General features: G+C 33.8%; 1 protein-coding gene across 1 annotated transcript; it reads left to right on the top strand.

Moving 5' to 3' along the window:
• The first annotated feature begins 14,838 nt into the window (after positions 1 to 14,838).
• On the top strand, positions 14,839 to 16,565 carry LOC149251562 (peroxidase 57-like). The gene is made up of 4 exons (XM_089456542.1): positions 14,839 to 15,064; positions 15,161 to 15,349; positions 15,441 to 15,600; positions 15,773 to 16,565. The coding sequence occupies exons 1-4, from the start codon at positions 14,855 to 14,857 to the stop codon at positions 16,201 to 16,203; spliced, it is 990 nt and encodes a 329-aa protein (XP_089312668.1). The 5' UTR covers positions 14,839 to 14,854; the 3' UTR covers positions 16,204 to 16,565.
• Positions 16,566 to 17,253: the final 688 nt, after the last annotated feature.

The following is a 17,253-nucleotide window of genomic DNA, read 5'->3' as shown; positions in this document are numbered from 1 at the left end:
GATAGAAGGTCTGAGTAGGAGTACGAGTTCTCCACTCCGCATCACATCAGACCATTCGGAAACACACATCAAGCATTTAAGAACACAAGTGAATTTAATGTAGGGTTGGTAATTAAGTATGGTCAAATATTTACTCCGCCAATGAAATATTAACTCCCACAACATAGATGTTCTTTTCAGTCATGCATTAATGTGTCAAAAATGTAAGTTGTTGGGAAATTTGAATGTAAAAGTCTTACAAATGTATTTTCATATGTTTTGAAATATAATCCAAAGTATTTTTTATTGCAACTTGGTTTTAAACTTTCACGTTTAGTTTTACTGCAACCACTTTGTTTTACTGTGTCTTCTGTCGGTTAAATTTTCTGTCTTATTTAAGCCCTTTTCCATTTTCGATTTTCTTGCTGCAATTGGAGATTTGACCTCTGCAACTGATTTTTTGAAGGAGACTCCTCTCCTCTGCCCCTTGTAAAATTTTCAACATGGTATCGGAGCAGGTTAAACTTTGTTAGTGTAAAAACAAGTTTTTTTACTAGAAGTTAAAACAATCGTTTTGACGACAGATTTTTTTTTATTTGAAGCGTATTTCCCAGCAGTGAGATTTTTTTTTTGTACATCGAGAAATGGTAGCATCAATCACAAGCTTGACTAATCCTCATATACCTAATTTTAATGGCCAAAATTATTACTATTAGGCTATAACATTGAAGGCTATGTTTTCTTCTCAAGACATTTGAGTTTTGGTGGAGAATGGTTTTCAAGAACCAGCAGATGCAGCAACATACAATGCCTTGACACAACCAGAAAGGGATTTTTTAAGGGACAACAGGAAGAAGGGTGCAAAATCCCTCTTCTATATTTTTCAAGCAGTTCATGAAAGTATTTTCCCAAGGATTGCAACAACAACAAATTCCGAGCAAGCATGGGACACACTCCAGATAACCTACTAAGGCATGGACGAAGTGAAGACAACAAAAGTATAAATGTTGAGGAGATATTTTGACACAATTTGTATGAAAGAGTCTGAGAACGTAGACTCATTTTTTACACATGTAATTGGACTAGTTACTCAAATCAGGTCTCATGGTGAGACACTTGAGGAAAGGAGAATAGTTGAGAAAATTTTCAGAAGGCTGCCAGCAAGGTTTGATGCCATTGTTGTGGCCATATAAGAGATAAAGGATCTCTCACAGATTTTAGTGGATGAGCTACACGCATCACTGATTTCTCATGAACATAGACTAAATAGAGCGACAAGCTCCTCATTGGAGCATGCCTTCAAGACACAAGTTTCATTTGGTCAAGGTAGAGGTAGAGGAAGATCAAATGCTAGAGGAAGAGGAAGAAGCCCACAAAGAGGTTGAATTGGCAGCCCTTCAAGCTCAAGTGGAAGGGGCAACAATCAAAATCCAAGTCAAGGCCTAAGCCAAAATCAAGCGCAAGGTTAGAGGTATGATAAATCTCAAGTCCAATGTCATTACTGTAAGAAGCATGTTCATTACGCAAATGAATGTAGAAAGAAGAAATATGACATAGGTAACAAACCAAGTGTAAATTTCACAAAAGAAAATGAAAACCATGATAACATGTTTTTATCTTGTAATGTAGCACAAGAGAAACAAAGTGATGTATGGTTTCTAGATTCAGGCTGTAGCAACCACATGACAGGGAACATAGAAATGTTTTCCAATCTAGATGAAAGTGTGAAATATGAAGTGACATTAGGGACTAATAGCAAAGTCTTTGTCATGGGAAAAGGTAGAGTCAATATTCTAACAAAGAAGGGGGAGAAGAAATACATGTCAGATGTTTATTTTGTCCCTGGTCTGAAGCATAACCTCATAAGCATTGGACAACTCATACAAAAGGGATACAATGTATTTTTCAAAAATGATGAGTGCACAATTTTGGATAAGCCTCCAAGCAGATAGTTGATTTCAAAATTTCAGATGACAAGCAATAGAATGTTTCCCTTAAAGATAAAATCAGATTTGAAGGAAGAAGGTGCACAAGCACAAATGCCAATGAATTCACAAGAGGATGAAACAAAAGTTGCAAATATCACACAAGTAAGCTATCAAGCAAAGGTAAAAGATGAAAATTAGTTATCGCATTTTAGATTTGGTCATCTCAACTTTGGAGGTTTGAATTTGCTGCATATGGAAGGCATGGTGAAGGGATCTCCACTCATAGAAAAACTAGACAACCTATGTGAAGGATGTATCTTGGGAAAACAACATAGAGAGACATTTCCAGTAGGAAATTCAATAAGGGAAAAGGCACCTTTGGAGATTGTCCATTTAAATTTATGTGGACCAATGCAGACACCATCAATTGGGGGCAACCATTATTTTTTAACTTTCATAGATGATTATACAAATAAGACATGGGTCTACTTCCTAAAACAGAAAAGTGAAGTTTTTCAATGCTTCCATCAATCCAAAGAATTTGTTGAAAAGTAATGTGGACACTACATCAAAGTCTTGAGGACTGACAGAGGTGGCGAATACATCTCAAATGACTTCCTTCAATTTTGTAGGGAGCATGGAATTCACAAGAAATTTACAAAAAGGTATACACTTCAGCAAAATGGTGTCGCGAAAAGGAAGAATAGGACCATTATGGAAATGGAAAGGAGTATGTTGAAGGAAAAACATTTGCCAAATGATTATTGGGTTGAAGTTGTCACTTGTGTAGCATATATCATGAATAGATGTCCAAACAAAAGTGTTAGGAATGTAGTTCCTGAAGAGGAATGGAGTGGAAGAAAGCATGGTGTCACTCACATGAGAGTGTTTGGATGTGTGGCGTATGCACATGTCCCAGATGAGTTGAGTTGGACATCAAGGGGGAGAAATTCATATTTGTTGGATTTAGTGATGAATCATGCACATATAAACATAAATACCACATGAGGACAAAGAGGAATTGACAACATTAAGCAATTCCTCAACAGTGACTGCCTCTACTCCTACTCAATCACAACAAAGCAGGCAACAAGTAACACCATCACTAAATAATAGGACAACACCACAGAGTCAAGTGAGTGCTTCTCCAAGCATGCCGCATAGACCCAAAACATCATCTACTTCAAGCACAAATTCATGTGACATGTCAAGCCCATCTTATGTAAGCATAAGAAGACCAAAAATCAGAAATTTAAATGAAGTTCATGAGCAAGATGAAGTTGATAATAGTGCTCGTCTGATTTCCTTATTTGCATTGTTTTGTCATGTAGATGACCCAATCCATTTTGAAGATGCACTCAAAGAATAAAAATGGGTTGCAACAATGGATGAAGATATAGAAGCAATAGAAAAGAATGACACATGGGAGTTAGTGAACCTTCCACAAGGAAAGGAAGTCATTGGAGTGAAGTGGGTTTATAAGGCCAAGAGAAATGTCGAGGGGAAGATTGAAAAACGTAAAACGAGGCTAGTTGTCAAAGGACACAAGCAGCAACATGGAAGATATTATGCAGAGGCATTTGCAGCAGTCACGAGGATGGAGACTGTGCGAACAATCGTGTCGATTGCAACACAACATAGATGGAAAGTGTATCAAATGGATGCAAAATCAACATTATTGAATGGAGTGTTGAAAGAGGAAGTATATGTTGTGTAACCACCTGGTTATGAGGTAGAAGCCCAAGAAGACATGGTGTATAGGTCGAGGAAAGCTCTTTATGGGCTGAAGCAAGCACCACATGCATGGTATAGCAGGATCGATGCTTACCTGTTGGACAATGGCTTCGCCAAATGTGATGGAGAACCTACTCTCTACATCAAAGAGCATGATGGTAAGCTTCTTATTGTTGTCTTATATGTAGATGATTTAATTGTTACATGCAATGATGATTTCCTCATTGCTTATTTCAAAGAAGTCATGAAAGGTGACTTTGAAATGACTGACTTGTGGTTGTTAAGATATTTTTTGGGCATAGAAGTGAAGAAAATAGAAAATGGCATTTTTATTTCTCAAGCAAAGTATGTAGCAAACATTTTGGAGAGGTTTAATATGCAAAATAGAAAGCCCACACTAACTCCAACTATCATGGGGTTGAAGTTGGGCAAAGAAGATTGTAACAATAATGCCAATCCTACATTATACAAAATTATGGTAGGAAACTTGATGTATTTGACCACCACTAGGATGGATATAATGTATGCAATGAGTTTAGTGTCGAGGTTCATGGAGACACCCAAGGAGACGCATTAGCAAGCAACGAAAATGATTCTAAGGTATGCCAATGGGACAAAACAATATGGTATTTTATAAACTACTACAAAAGATTTGAGGTTGGTTGGTTACGCTGACAATGACTCGGCAGGAAGTGTCGAAGAGAGGAAAAGCACACTAGAGTATGTTTTTCATTTGGGTTTTGGAGAAATTTCATGGGCCTCAGAGTAGCAACTAATAGTGTCATTGTCAACAACATAAGCTAAATATGTCACTGCAACAATAGTAGCATGTCACACAGTTTTGATGAGAAGGAGGTTGAGAGATCTATGCCACAACGAAGAAGGAACAACACCTATTTTCTGCTACAACACTTCTGTAATTGCACTATCAAATAACTCTATTTTTCCCAAGAGGACCGAGCACATTGATGATAAATATCATTTTATTAGAGATTTAATTAACAATGGCTAAATTGTGTTGCAGCACTACAGGTCATAGGAACAGTTTGTTGTATTTTCACAAAGCCCACAAAGCCATTGGCACATGAAAATTTTGTTTATCTCAGAGACTATTTGGGAATTTTCAATAGTGATAGTTGTGATTGAGGTGGAGTGTTGGAAAATTAATCCCAACCACCACATTAAACGCACTGACTGCAGCCATACTTGTTAGATGGATTTTTGTAAGTTGTTGTTTTGTGTGTAGGCTAAAGGATATCATGTCTGAGTAGGAGTATGATTTCTCCATTCCACATCACATCAGACCATTCTGCAACACATATCAAGCATTTAAGAACGAATGTGAATTTAGTGTAGGGTTGGTAATCAAGTATGGTCAAATATTTACTCCGCCAGTGAAAGATGTGCTCCACAACATAGATATGAACAATTGCCCATCCTATGTGTTAATGTGTCAAAAATGTATGTTTTTGATAACTATGAGTGTAAAAGTATTTTATATATTCGAGGAGTTGAGAGGGCGTACTTCTGAGAGGTAGAGAGGAGAAAATCATGGAGCAAATATTGGTGGGTGCATGAAAATTGTTTGTTGCGGGTTTTACAGAGAGTTACTCCCGCAACACCTGGTGAAGCGTAAATCGTAGTAAGATTTTGTGTTTTACTTGGAGCTCCAACCTCCAAATTTATCATGCGAATGTATTTTCATATGTTTTGAAATATAATCCAAAGTATTACATTCATATGTTTTGAAATATAATCCAAAGTATTACATTCATATGTTTTGAAATATAATCCAAAGTATGTTTTGTTGCGACTTGGTTTTAAACTTTCACGTCTAGTTTTACTGCAACCACTCTCATTTACTTTGTCTTTCGTCGGTTAAATTTTCTGTCTTATTTAAGCCCCTCTCCAGTTGTGATTTGTTGTCCACAACTGGAGATTTGACCTCCACAACTTACCTGTTGAAGGAGACTTTGATTTACTTTGTCTTCCGTTGGTTAAATTTTCTGTGTTATTTAAGCCCATGTCCAGCTGTGATTTGTTGTTCGCAACTGGAGATTGGACCTCCACAACTTATTTGTTGAAGGAGACTCCTCTCCTCTGCCCCCTGTAAAATTTTCAACGGCCTGGTCAAAAACTTGTTCCATTCTTCCATATCTTTAAAAAATACCACAAAATATCCTCTCGAGCAAAAAAGAAAATCTACATTCTAGGATCAGTTTTGATGAACCCAATCCCAAAGGGCTAGTATCGAGGGCCAAAATCCATTAACTTGACAAATGATCAACTGCTTCTTATAGTTTTCTACCTTTATCTTGGCCATTATATCATTCACCTCGAGCTTAGGGGTAAGCTTTGATTGTTCTACCACCAAAGCTTGGTTAGATAAATCTTTTGGAGACTAGGAGCTAAGGGCAGGGTTGAGGGCATCCTTAAAAAACTTGGGCTTAAAAGTCATAGATGCCCCGCTCGTGTGTTGCTTTCTAATAGGGTCTAAATTAATTATTGATTATTTCTATTTTTAATAAGTAATAAAAATATTTTAAGTTCCCGCGATCAAAGTGATAGCAAGATTAAACAATGAATGATGGATACTTCGCTCCGAAGGCATGTGGTGGCATATGACTTGTACCTTTTGCGCTAGCAACCTATTAAGGTTTTAAAGAACATTAACCTGAAAATGGGAATATTTTCATTACATGTTGCCACCCAGTGATTGTCAAAGAGCAAGTTTCCTTTGTTGCACTATGAGCAATGCTAGAGGTCGAGACCTCCTATATGTTCTTGCAATTTTCATGTTGTTTTCTGGGGAGTGTATTGGTCCTCCAAAACAAGCCTTCCCATGCTCTTTTGTTCACAATTGTTGCCAACAAGGCGAGTTGGTGCTCATCTACATTTTCAAGATCACTCTAGCTGCTAGGCATCTTTCGGGGTTGTATGTTTATCTAGATAAACCCTTGACTTAGATTTGGTAGCTCAATATTTTTTTATTTGTGCAAAGACTAAATATTTCTTCTTATAGTCTAGTTTCTCTAATAACCTACCATAAAAGAAATTTCTATGATGCAATCTAATTTTCATTAACGAAATATTCCCATAACTTTAATTTATATATATATATAATTAATTTTTTTAGTAAATGTGTAATTTTATTATTTAAAAAAAAATATTTTTAAATTTCTAAATATAATTAATGTTTAACTGAAAAATTATTTGAATTAGGTAACTTGCACAACTTAAGCATACCATTTTATTTTTAAAAAGTTCGTGGTTCTGCCGTACTTGCAAATTGTGCTGGTAGCAATGAACATAATGTGTATTGTAAAAATATGAAAATTGTTTTCGGTGTAAAATGAAATCTAGTATTGTGAGAAAAACGTGGAAGCGGTAGAAAAGATCCAGATAGTGCGTGGCATGCAAGGAAACTCCAGGCAATGTTAAAATGTAATACATATTGGCTATTCTGTGGTTATGTATCAGTCCCATGTGAGAACCCACGTATCACGTGGGAAGCAAATAGAAATGAAACTTTACGGATATCAATAGATTCTACATATACACATGGCGTATATGCAGTATTATAATTTATGTTTAGTTAAAAGAATATTAGTTTGTTTATTAATATCGTAATTTTAATGTTCAAATGTCATGGGGTAATGTTTGGTTTTATCTATTACATTTAGATTAAATGTTAATATTAAAAAATATATAATTAATTTTTTTTAATATTTTTTTTCAATATAATATCTAAATTGCTAAAATGAATATTTATTTTTTTAAAACTTATCTTCTTCGAAATAAAATTAGAAATCAATAATTCAAAATAAAATTAGAAATCATTGTCTGATACATAAACGAGTAACTATTAAAAAAATCAAATTTTATTTCTACAAAATAATATTACGGTTGCTAATTTATATTTTAAAAATTTCTCGATAGTTTTTAAATATTTTAATATTTTAAAAACGGTAAACAAATTCCAATTATCATTTAAATCACTATTATAGATTTAAATAATTATAATTGGTATATATTAAAAATCATAATATTTTAAAGGCATACTTTAATTTACAGAAGAAAGGACTGTTTTCACCATACGAAATGACATTTTTCATTATATCTTTTTTTGGTTAATTGTAAAGAAAATTTGGTAGAGATTTTTAAAAGTTCTAATTTAAGTTGTTTAATCTGTAAATTTGGAGTGCCTTAAATTTTTTTAAGAATAATGAATCTATTTATATATTTAAAAATACATTTTAAATAACAAAAATCACATTCATTTTTAAAATTATTATATTAAATTTTAATAAAAAAATATATTTTATTTATAAATTAAACTATATCTATTTTAAATAATTATAATTAATATATATTAAAATCCATAACATTTAAATAATTGTACGATGAAAGCCATGAAATTTTTAGAAAAATAAAAAGATATGAAACTATATGAAGAAATACTTATTGAGAACCTTGAATATTGTAACCGTTTCGGCATCTGTGTGAAAAATGAAACTCCTATATAAGCCGTCAGTTGAGTGTTTTCAATTTTAGGAGACATTACTTTCAATGTAACCTGTAATTTGAGCGTTTACTTATTTTGGAGAAAAATAAAATGTAAACGGTCATTTGAGTAATCTATAAAAGACATTAAAGATGTCCCGATATGTCTTGATATGGGGTTGTTCAAGTCATCCTTTTGTATCTAATCATGATTTTTATATTAATTTAATATAATTTATTGTGCTTTTTCTTTGAAAAAAGGAAAACAAAAAGACATTGTTATATAATATATTAGAATGATAAAATAAAATATTTTACTTACTATTGAGTAATAATCAACACTCATGTAAAACTAAAGTTTTCCTGACCACTAGATTCCGGAAGTTTAACGCTAGGTTGTCAAAGATTATTTTTTAATATGGAGTCAAAGTCAATTACCTTTATGGTTTTAATATTTTTTATTTTAATTCGTTCAAATTATTTCAATGTTTTTTTTATGTTAGAGATTATTTTAAATTTTGATAGGCAAAAGGAAATGTGTTAAATAATTATATGATTTAAAAAATATTTTAAAATTTATAGAAAATGATAAAAATTGAAAGGAACAAACCCAATACTCTTCATTAAAAGAGGAATTCAAAGTTATGAAGGAGGAGATGTGGAAAAACGTGTAAACTAGGAGGCTAATTTTATTAAAATAGGGTTAAAATGATGGAATGGATAAAGTTTCTAGAAGACTTATTTAATATAATTTAATCTGCCATGTATGCGTATAGAGAGATTTAGGGGTTTGTTGAGCGATTGTGGGAGAAATTCATGGATCGTAAACGATCCCTCCCTTTTGTAACTTCTTATATAAGAGAGTCTGTGTAAGGAGGTGAGGGATATAGAGCGACAGATAGAGATTTGTGTAAATAGGGTGTGGATTCAATGTAGTCGAGAGGGGAAAGTGTGACTAAGGCTGAAATTCCTTAGAATGTAATCAAGTTCTTTATAATATAAATCTGTGTGTGTGTGTGAATTCCGTGTATTTGTGTACTTATGCTTTTTCAAGCTATGTTGTGTATATATGCATTGTTGATTTAATTTCGGTGTTATGGGTTTATTGATTGAGCATCGATCACTGTGACGATTGATGGCGATCCAAAGTTAAACATGTCAATTTTTGTGTGAAGTGTCGAGTAGAAATGACAGAGTTAATTAAGTGTTGATGCAGATTCCATCATATGCTAAGAAGTGCAGAAGAAGAATTGTCGGATCATTGAAAGCGGTTTTGCAACAGGAAAGCGATTCATCGGGCGGCCTAAGGGCTGTAAATGGTTTTTGAAAAGACGAACTTGATGGATGCTTGAACTGGAATATAATCTAGTTGAGATCCGGGGATGATTAAACCATTCATTGGTTGGACGATTAGACGGATATCAGGTTGGAATAGGTACAGAAGTTAATACAGAAACCAAACCTGAAAAATTATAAATCGCAATCTAAAGTTCTATCAGCTACGAAAGGGTGGCTAAAGGTCGGGCAAGTTTCTCGTGCAATGCTGCAACAACCATCAGATTAAGAACCAGATTGACGGTGGAGATTTAATTGCAAATCGCGTTCTGTAAAAGAGTTTGGGTTTATGATAAACCCAGATTTGCGATATTGCAATGAGCTGAGATTTGCGATGGACTATGGACCATCAGATCAAAGGGTTGATAGAACGACAGAGGTTAAGTCTCGCATTTCGCAGGAATCAAGTGCTGGCAGATTGCGAAAACTGCGATGTGTGATGAGCCGAGAATGAGATGAAGCATTGAACATTGGATCGTGAAGCTGATCAACGACAGAGATTGAAGAACAACGGAAAGGCTTGGGAAAGAGCGGACCCGAGAAGGTTATGGATGCAGGTTTATTCTATTTGAGATCCAGACTTAGGCGTTCATGGTTGGGTTTCCATGTATTTATGTGTATTTGCACTGACTGTTGTTGTCCCAGTTTTTAAGGCAAAAGCACCAACTAACGCTTCTGATAGAAGCGTGGGCCCATAACCCACAGGTCCATGATCGATATTTTGGAAATGAAAGGGATATTGCGTTAGCGCAATTTCTCCTTTCATCAGATACTGGAGAGGATTTCTTTCCTTAGTATTACGAATTAGTTAAATAATAAATGATTAGAGTGAAATTCCACTTAAACTGAACTAATTGAAATTGAATTGGGATAATTGAAGGAATAGTTTTGACAAGTAACAGGGTGGTTGGAATTAGATTCTCCAACACTCCCCCTTAATTATAACCACATAAAATTTAATTAAGATACCTAGTCTATGTCTCTTACAATTAAAAAAATTGACTTCAACTACATTTATTTTTCTTCTTCGAGATCCCATAGCCTCTGAATTGTTTCAACTTTTTCTCTTTGTTGTATCTTTATAACCTCAGTTTCTTCATTTTCTAGTGCAGGTCTTTCATTGTATAAGCATATCTCAGACTTCTTCAAAAAACAACTTGTATTTGGGTATCCGTTGTTTCCACATATTATCTTCTATAATGTTTTTTCATCATCAATCTGCCACAACATAAGATTATAATAAAATAATATTTCTTTAGGGCTCCAATACCTAAAAATTTCATTGATTTTCTCATCATTGATGTTGTCTTCAACATTCATTTTTGCAACTTCTATGTAGAGTTCATAAGCATGGTGTTGCAAACCATGCTCTAAGGAAATTGATCTCTTCTTCATAATAGTTTTTTGTACTTGCACATTGGAAATCAATGGTAAGTTTAAAAATATTCGAAGAACCATGTTGGTTTTGTTCCTTCTGCTCTCCAATAAGAGCTTTCTCTTTTTGTGCTTCCTTCTCTGCATCTTCTTCTATCTCTGTTTTCTCTTTGTGGGCTTTCTTGTTTACCTATGCCTTTTTCTCTTGTCTTTATTGCTGGATTTACCAAAATTTCATCATCAAACTCTGTTGTTGTTGGATTTACCAAGATTCAACAAACTTTTCATCTCGATGTAGATTGTTGCTATAGATCCAACTTCATCTTCAACTTCAGTGCTCCCCTTAGACCAAAACTCCTCTCACCTTCATTTTCAACTTCAGTGTTCCCCTTACACCAAAACTCCTCTCAAGGGTATCTGAGGCCTACTTAGCTGTCTTGGCATCTAAAATCATGAGAATAATGTTGTCATCCACAAATTATTTTATGTATGTCAATGCCAAGGCATCCTTTTGCCTCTTCACTTCCAAATTAAAAAATATCTCAAACATCCTTTTTCCTCTTCACTTCCAAATTAAAAAAGATCTCAAACATCTTTTGTTGTCGCTTTGACCTTCTTAGCCTCTTGGCTTTTCCCATTTGTTGAGCACAAACAAAATGCGGCTCAAAAAACAAATTTACCTTCAAACATAATAGTTCCCTACAATTAAAATACCCCCTCTATTGCTCAACTTCTCAAATTCAATAACAAATCTATCAAATTCCTTAAAAACAATACTTTCACCCCAAAAAGAAAAGAAAAGAAAAGCAAGCAAACAAACAAACAAAAACACTTTCATAACCCAAAACAAAAACACTTTCACCAATAACACAATACCTACCCCTACACCCGATTGGAACAATGCTCTTATTTTTAAATCTCGTTTTCAAAATTATTTCTCTTTAAAATATAAAGCCCTCCATTCTTTTTATAATACAGCCTGCTTCTTTAAAAGAAGGCCTCTTATATAACCTTTATGACATAAAGCCTCCTATATAACTTTTGGAACGAATTTAATAACCCATTTTTAAAATTACTTAAGCCCTTAAAAAACGATACCAACACACTCCAAAAAAATTACACGAGGTCTTTTTAACACATGCAGATTTGTTTATCATATACCATGATACCATGCTCAGTTTAAAGTTTAATGGATTAAAAAAGCACTCAAAAAAATACATGAGGTCTTTTTAACACATGCACACTTGTTTATATGATGAATATGATTTCCGTCATTTACCGTCGACTTTTCAATCAAATCGATGTCCCAATCCGCTTTGTGCATAACGTTTTTTCTGAATTTCTGGACTGCGTTATTCGCAAATGAAATAATTTCTTTGATGCCTTTTGATGCGTTACCATGGATGCCATGACCCAGTTCAATTTTTCTTTTTAATCTGGGTCTGCTTCATCCGGGCTCTCTCTGCTCCTTGTTCTTAGTAGATTTTTTCAAACTTCTGTTGCTCTTTCAAAGAGTTTTATGTAAGTTAGCTTTTTTGCTGAGTTTTATGTAAGTTCGCTTGTTTTTTTGCTGCTCTCATTTCACTCACTTTGCTGCTCTTTTAGGGAGTTTTATACAAATTAGCTCTAATACTATGACAAAATAGAAGGGAACAAAAGGATGAAGTGGAGAAATTCTCTGCACAATATAACGAATCAGTTAAATAAGATTATATTGTAAACTTCAGTAATAAAGCAGTGCAGTGAAATTGGAGTTAAACTGGACCAACTCAAACTGAATTGGGACACTTTAGAGAAACTATTTAAACAAAATTATTAGAAATAAATTCTCCAACCAAAAATAACCATTAAATTAAACAATTATTTAATTTTGAAATATTTTCAAAATTTAAGATTAAGATAAAAATTGCCACTTTCGTCGCTAACTACTTGTGTATTAACACAGATTGTCTTTATTTTTTGAATCCTCATAATCAACTCCACCGTTAAGTTATTTAAAGTAAAGCAGTGATTCTACGGCAGATTTAGAGATTTTGTTGGTTACAATGAACGTAATATCTATTAGAAAACATTCAAAAGAAAAAATCAGAATGTAATTATATTAAGATGATATAATTGATCGTCATTACAGTTGTCTCCGTAGAGACATGTTACTGATTGTATTCTATTTTCCTCATAACAGAGAAGATCCTGGACAAATAATAATAATAGAATAATAATAATATCTATTAGAAAACATGGGAAGCATCTTCTAGGCAAAATGCCATCGAGCGTTATAAAAGGTGTCAAAGAACGAAGAGAAAAGATGGAAGACAAAATTACAGAGTGGAAAACCTTCATAGGGAAGAGATCCTGATGGAAGGTGGAGGAATCGATACCCAAAATGGAAGAGGATTTGCTGTGAAAACGAGTATTGGAAGTTGAGCAATGCGTGTCTTGCACGGAAATTAGTGATCATGTCATCGCTTACGCTCTACCTGTCCAACAAAAAGCAACATGTTGATTATTCAGTGATTGTAAATTGGGGTAGGTCAAATATTGCGTTTCTTTATGTTGATTTAACTTTTTTGATTTTAGATGTTATTTGAAAGGTATAAATAAATTTAATATTATAAATCTTTTATAATATCTACCAGTTTATTATTAAAAAAAAATTAAAACATTCCTATTATGTAGACTTTGATTCTAACCAATTTTAATTTAATTTCCATCAAAATTTACCAGATAAATAAAACCAGATAAAAGCCAGATAAAAGCCAAGATTAACAATCGTAGAACATAGTTTATAAAATGTAAAATGGCATACGATTATATTTATTTTATTGCCTTTTTCCACGTGCGAATCTGTAATATAAAAGTTCAATTTATTTGAGAAATCAAATACAAATCCGATCGGGCTTACCATTGTAAACAATTCACTCATTAAAATTTAGATTCAAAACAAGTAAACACCATTTCATTACCAAATCAGTTTATCATGATACGAAGAATCCAAAGCATAGAGGCTGTGAATTTATAATCAATTTAGTGGGTCAGAGGTGTTCTCTAATTTAGTAGGAAAGAGATGTAATATGTTGTATTGTAAATAAAAATATTTTATTTATGTATAATATTGATTTAGAGTATTTAGATTTAATATAATTTATTTAAAGAAAAATAGTATATATTTAATATAGTTTATTTGAAAAGAAAAAGATAAATCTAGATCTTACACTTTAATTTCAAATTACCTAAGATAAATCAAATCTTTATTTACTTAAAAAAAAAAAAGAGAACACTTCAAAAACTTTGGTCTCTACATTTTATATATCCAAAATTTAAATTAAATACTTTTAACTATCCATTGTAAAATGAAAAATTTTATTAAGAGATTTAACATTGATTTTGAAAATATACTAAAACTTGGTGGATGAGTTAAATGAAATTTTTATTTATTTCCGTTTATATATCCCATTCCAAAATATTAGAGTATTCCAGAATAGAAATAACAATAGATTCTTTCATCTAACTATCCTTGTTGGAATTGCCTATTTAGAACTAATGGAAGTGAGTTTTTCACTTAGCTTCTGTCAGTATAATTTCAAAATATCCACTTATTAGAACTAATGGAAGTGAGTTTTTCACTTAGCTTCTGTCAGTATAATTTCAAAATATCCACTTAAGTTCATCGCTCTCATGTCCCTGCACCGCAATCGCAATTTCCGAGGTTGATGTTTATGAGCCAGCCGACATAAACTTAGTGGTTTTCACGGGGAGGATCGGTCATACATGTGACGATAATATTTGCCTAGTAAACCAAGCTCATTCTGTCGCCACAAAATCCGGTTCTCAGCGTCGTCGTTCGTAACATGGTCTACATTCATGGCGGTGGTGACAGTTCAACTAAAGTCATAAATGAAAGAAATGGCTACCCTAGCAGACATCAGCTCATTATCAGTTATTAATATCAATTCAGAACAAGCTCGGAGTCGGATCTTGATCTTGATCGTGGCAGTGAAGTCATGGCTGCATCGATATTACTTGGTTCTTTGGTCGTTCTAAACATAATGTTACCATTTACAGTAGCCCAACATACGCAGGTAGGTTTCTACAGTAAGACATGTCCGAATGCAGAGCAACTTGTCCGAAGCGTGGTGCAGAAATGGTTTCTGGAGGACAAGTCCATGCCAGCGGGGTTGCTACGTTTGCATTTTCACGACTGTTTCGTTCGGGTATAACACTTTCCCATCTTAGATTAAATTTGTCAGAATAAAAACAATAAGTGCTTTTTTAATGTATTGAAAATTGAAATCAATCATCATATACAGGGCTGTGATGCATCTGTTCTGATCGATAGCACAGAAGATAACATTGCAGAGAAGGATGCTGTTCCCAACTTGACACTCAGAGGATTCGATCTGATAGACCAAATAAAAGCTTTGTTGGAGAACAGATGCAAACGAATCGTCTCCTGTGCGGATATTCTCGCATTGGCTACTCGTGATGCGGTTGCAATGGTAAACAATCAAACTCAGCCATCTTCCTCGTGATTTTTTTTAGGATTTCAGTTGCGAAAACAATACTTACAACTGGAGATCGTAATTTCAGTCCGGGGGTCCTGAATACCCTGTACCAACTGGACGAAGGGATGGTCTAGTTTCCAAAATAGACGATGTCAACATTCCAGGTCCAACATTCTCCATTGACGCTGCGCTAAGTGCGTTCGAATCTGTTGGTTTAAACCTAACAGATTTAGCGACATTGCTTGGTAAGTAAATCTCGGTGCAAGTTGGGATCTTTATTCTTAAAATCTAGGGTTTTTGTAAACTAGCAGTATCACATTAGGTGTAGATCATATGATTTGTGTGGAATTTAATCGCCACCATGGTCAAATCTAATTCAGGATGAGAGTTGGTCTTATTATTTGTTTGTGAGAGCAGGAGCGCACACAATAGGTTTCGCTCACTGTGGATTCTTCAACGACCGGGTTTACGATTTCCAGGATAGTGGTATGGCAGATCCATCCATGGACCCAACTCTTGTGACGTCATTGAAGAAAGTGTGCCCTCCTCCAGACCAAATCACTGATATACGAAAAGATCCAAAGGTTTTCCTCGACGGCACCAAGGGCAACCCCTTCTCATTTGACAGTGGGTTTTACCATGAAGTCCTGCACAACAGAGCGATCCTTCAGATTGATCAGGAACTACTGTCTACGGATATTACATCTGACCTAGCGGCAACATACGCTGGTGATGTAAACAAATTTCGAGTTGCATTTAGTAATTCCATTACTACAATGGGAAATATCAATGTATTGACAGGAAATCAAGGAGAGATCCGGGCAAATTGCAGGAAAATCAACAGCTAATGGGCATAGAAAAATAAATATATTTATCTCATAGGAAATAGAAAATAAATTTTCCCGAGAATTTCGGGGCATAAATCTCTAAATTCTGCGGGGGACTTGAAGTTATACGTAGCAGATGGTTATGTGGAGGAAGTATCGAAGCATGTAGATGGTTGACTCTCGTTAGAGCCATAGCAAGTTCGAACATTCACTTGTATTCTTTCTACTTTCTTCGAATTCTTTAATTCTGATACAGTGAAAGCAGTCCTCTAGTTTACTTTTACAGAAATTGGAGTCCGCTTTCGTGTTAAAATCGCCCATCCCTCGTCTATGATTTGTTAGAATGCAGCAATTTATAACTGCCTGAAGCAACCAGTCCCCGTTGGATATCTACCGCAGACGATGTTTGTATTCCGAGAATCTTCAATTTAATTCTGATCATCATTAACCACCAGGAGAAGGATAACAGGAAAACAATGTCTTGTGAGGGTGGTTTTGCTAAATTTGTTTAGGTTTTATTAGAGCTGGGTATATTAGAATTTATGGTTTTGACCATTCACATAATTACACACAATCATGTTAATAGAAAACAACTAATATATCCAAGAATTTATGACCATCGCTAAATCGAAACAAATAATAATCGAGCCAAATAATAATGTAGCGATAGACATATATTGCCCTCGCATATTTATAGCTCTATAGCCTGGTAAATAAGGGTCGTCGTTAACAAATGTGATTTCCATATAAATAAATAAGCCTATATCAAGTACACACAATTTTAAAGAAAATCCATGTTATTATTTGTTAATTTTATTCTAATCTAAATAAAAAAAATTCAAAAAATACTCAAATAAATTTTATATTTTTTGAATTTTGTTTTTTTATTATTAATAAATTAAAAAATTAATTACACCTAAACATTATTATTTAATTTTAATTTATTTTTATTCGCATCTTATAAAATTTATAAATTTTAAAATCTAAAATATAATCTAGTGAATTAACCATCTAAAAAATGAATAATCACATACTCTAAGGAAATTAAAATTTTTATATATCGACCAAGAT

The sequence above is a fragment of the Pinus tabuliformis genome, chromosome 7 (assembly GCF_031772625.1).
Source record: "Pinus tabuliformis cultivar Carrire ecotype Pingquan chromosome 7, CPIR1, whole genome shotgun sequence".
In the NCBI taxonomy this organism is placed as follows: Eukaryota; Viridiplantae; Streptophyta; class Pinopsida; order Pinales; family Pinaceae; genus Pinus; species Pinus tabuliformis.
Note: the sequence above shows the minus strand (reverse complement) of the source record. Positions and strands in the feature narration are given on the sequence as shown.

Bases quoted from the DNA above. Each gene is read 5' to 3' on its own strand.
- LOC149251562 (XM_089456542.1), top strand. From the start codon at position 14,855: ATGGCTGCATCGATATTACTTGGTTCTTTGGTCGTTCTAAACATAATG. The intron at 15,350-15,440 runs GTAAACAATCAA...TCGTAATTTCAG, and splicing joins CTCGTGATGCGGTTGCAATG to TCCGGGGGTCCTGAATACCC. The intron at 15,601-15,772 runs GTAAGTAAATCT...TTGTGAGAGCAG, and splicing joins AGATTTAGCGACATTGCTTG to GAGCGCACACAATAGGTTTC.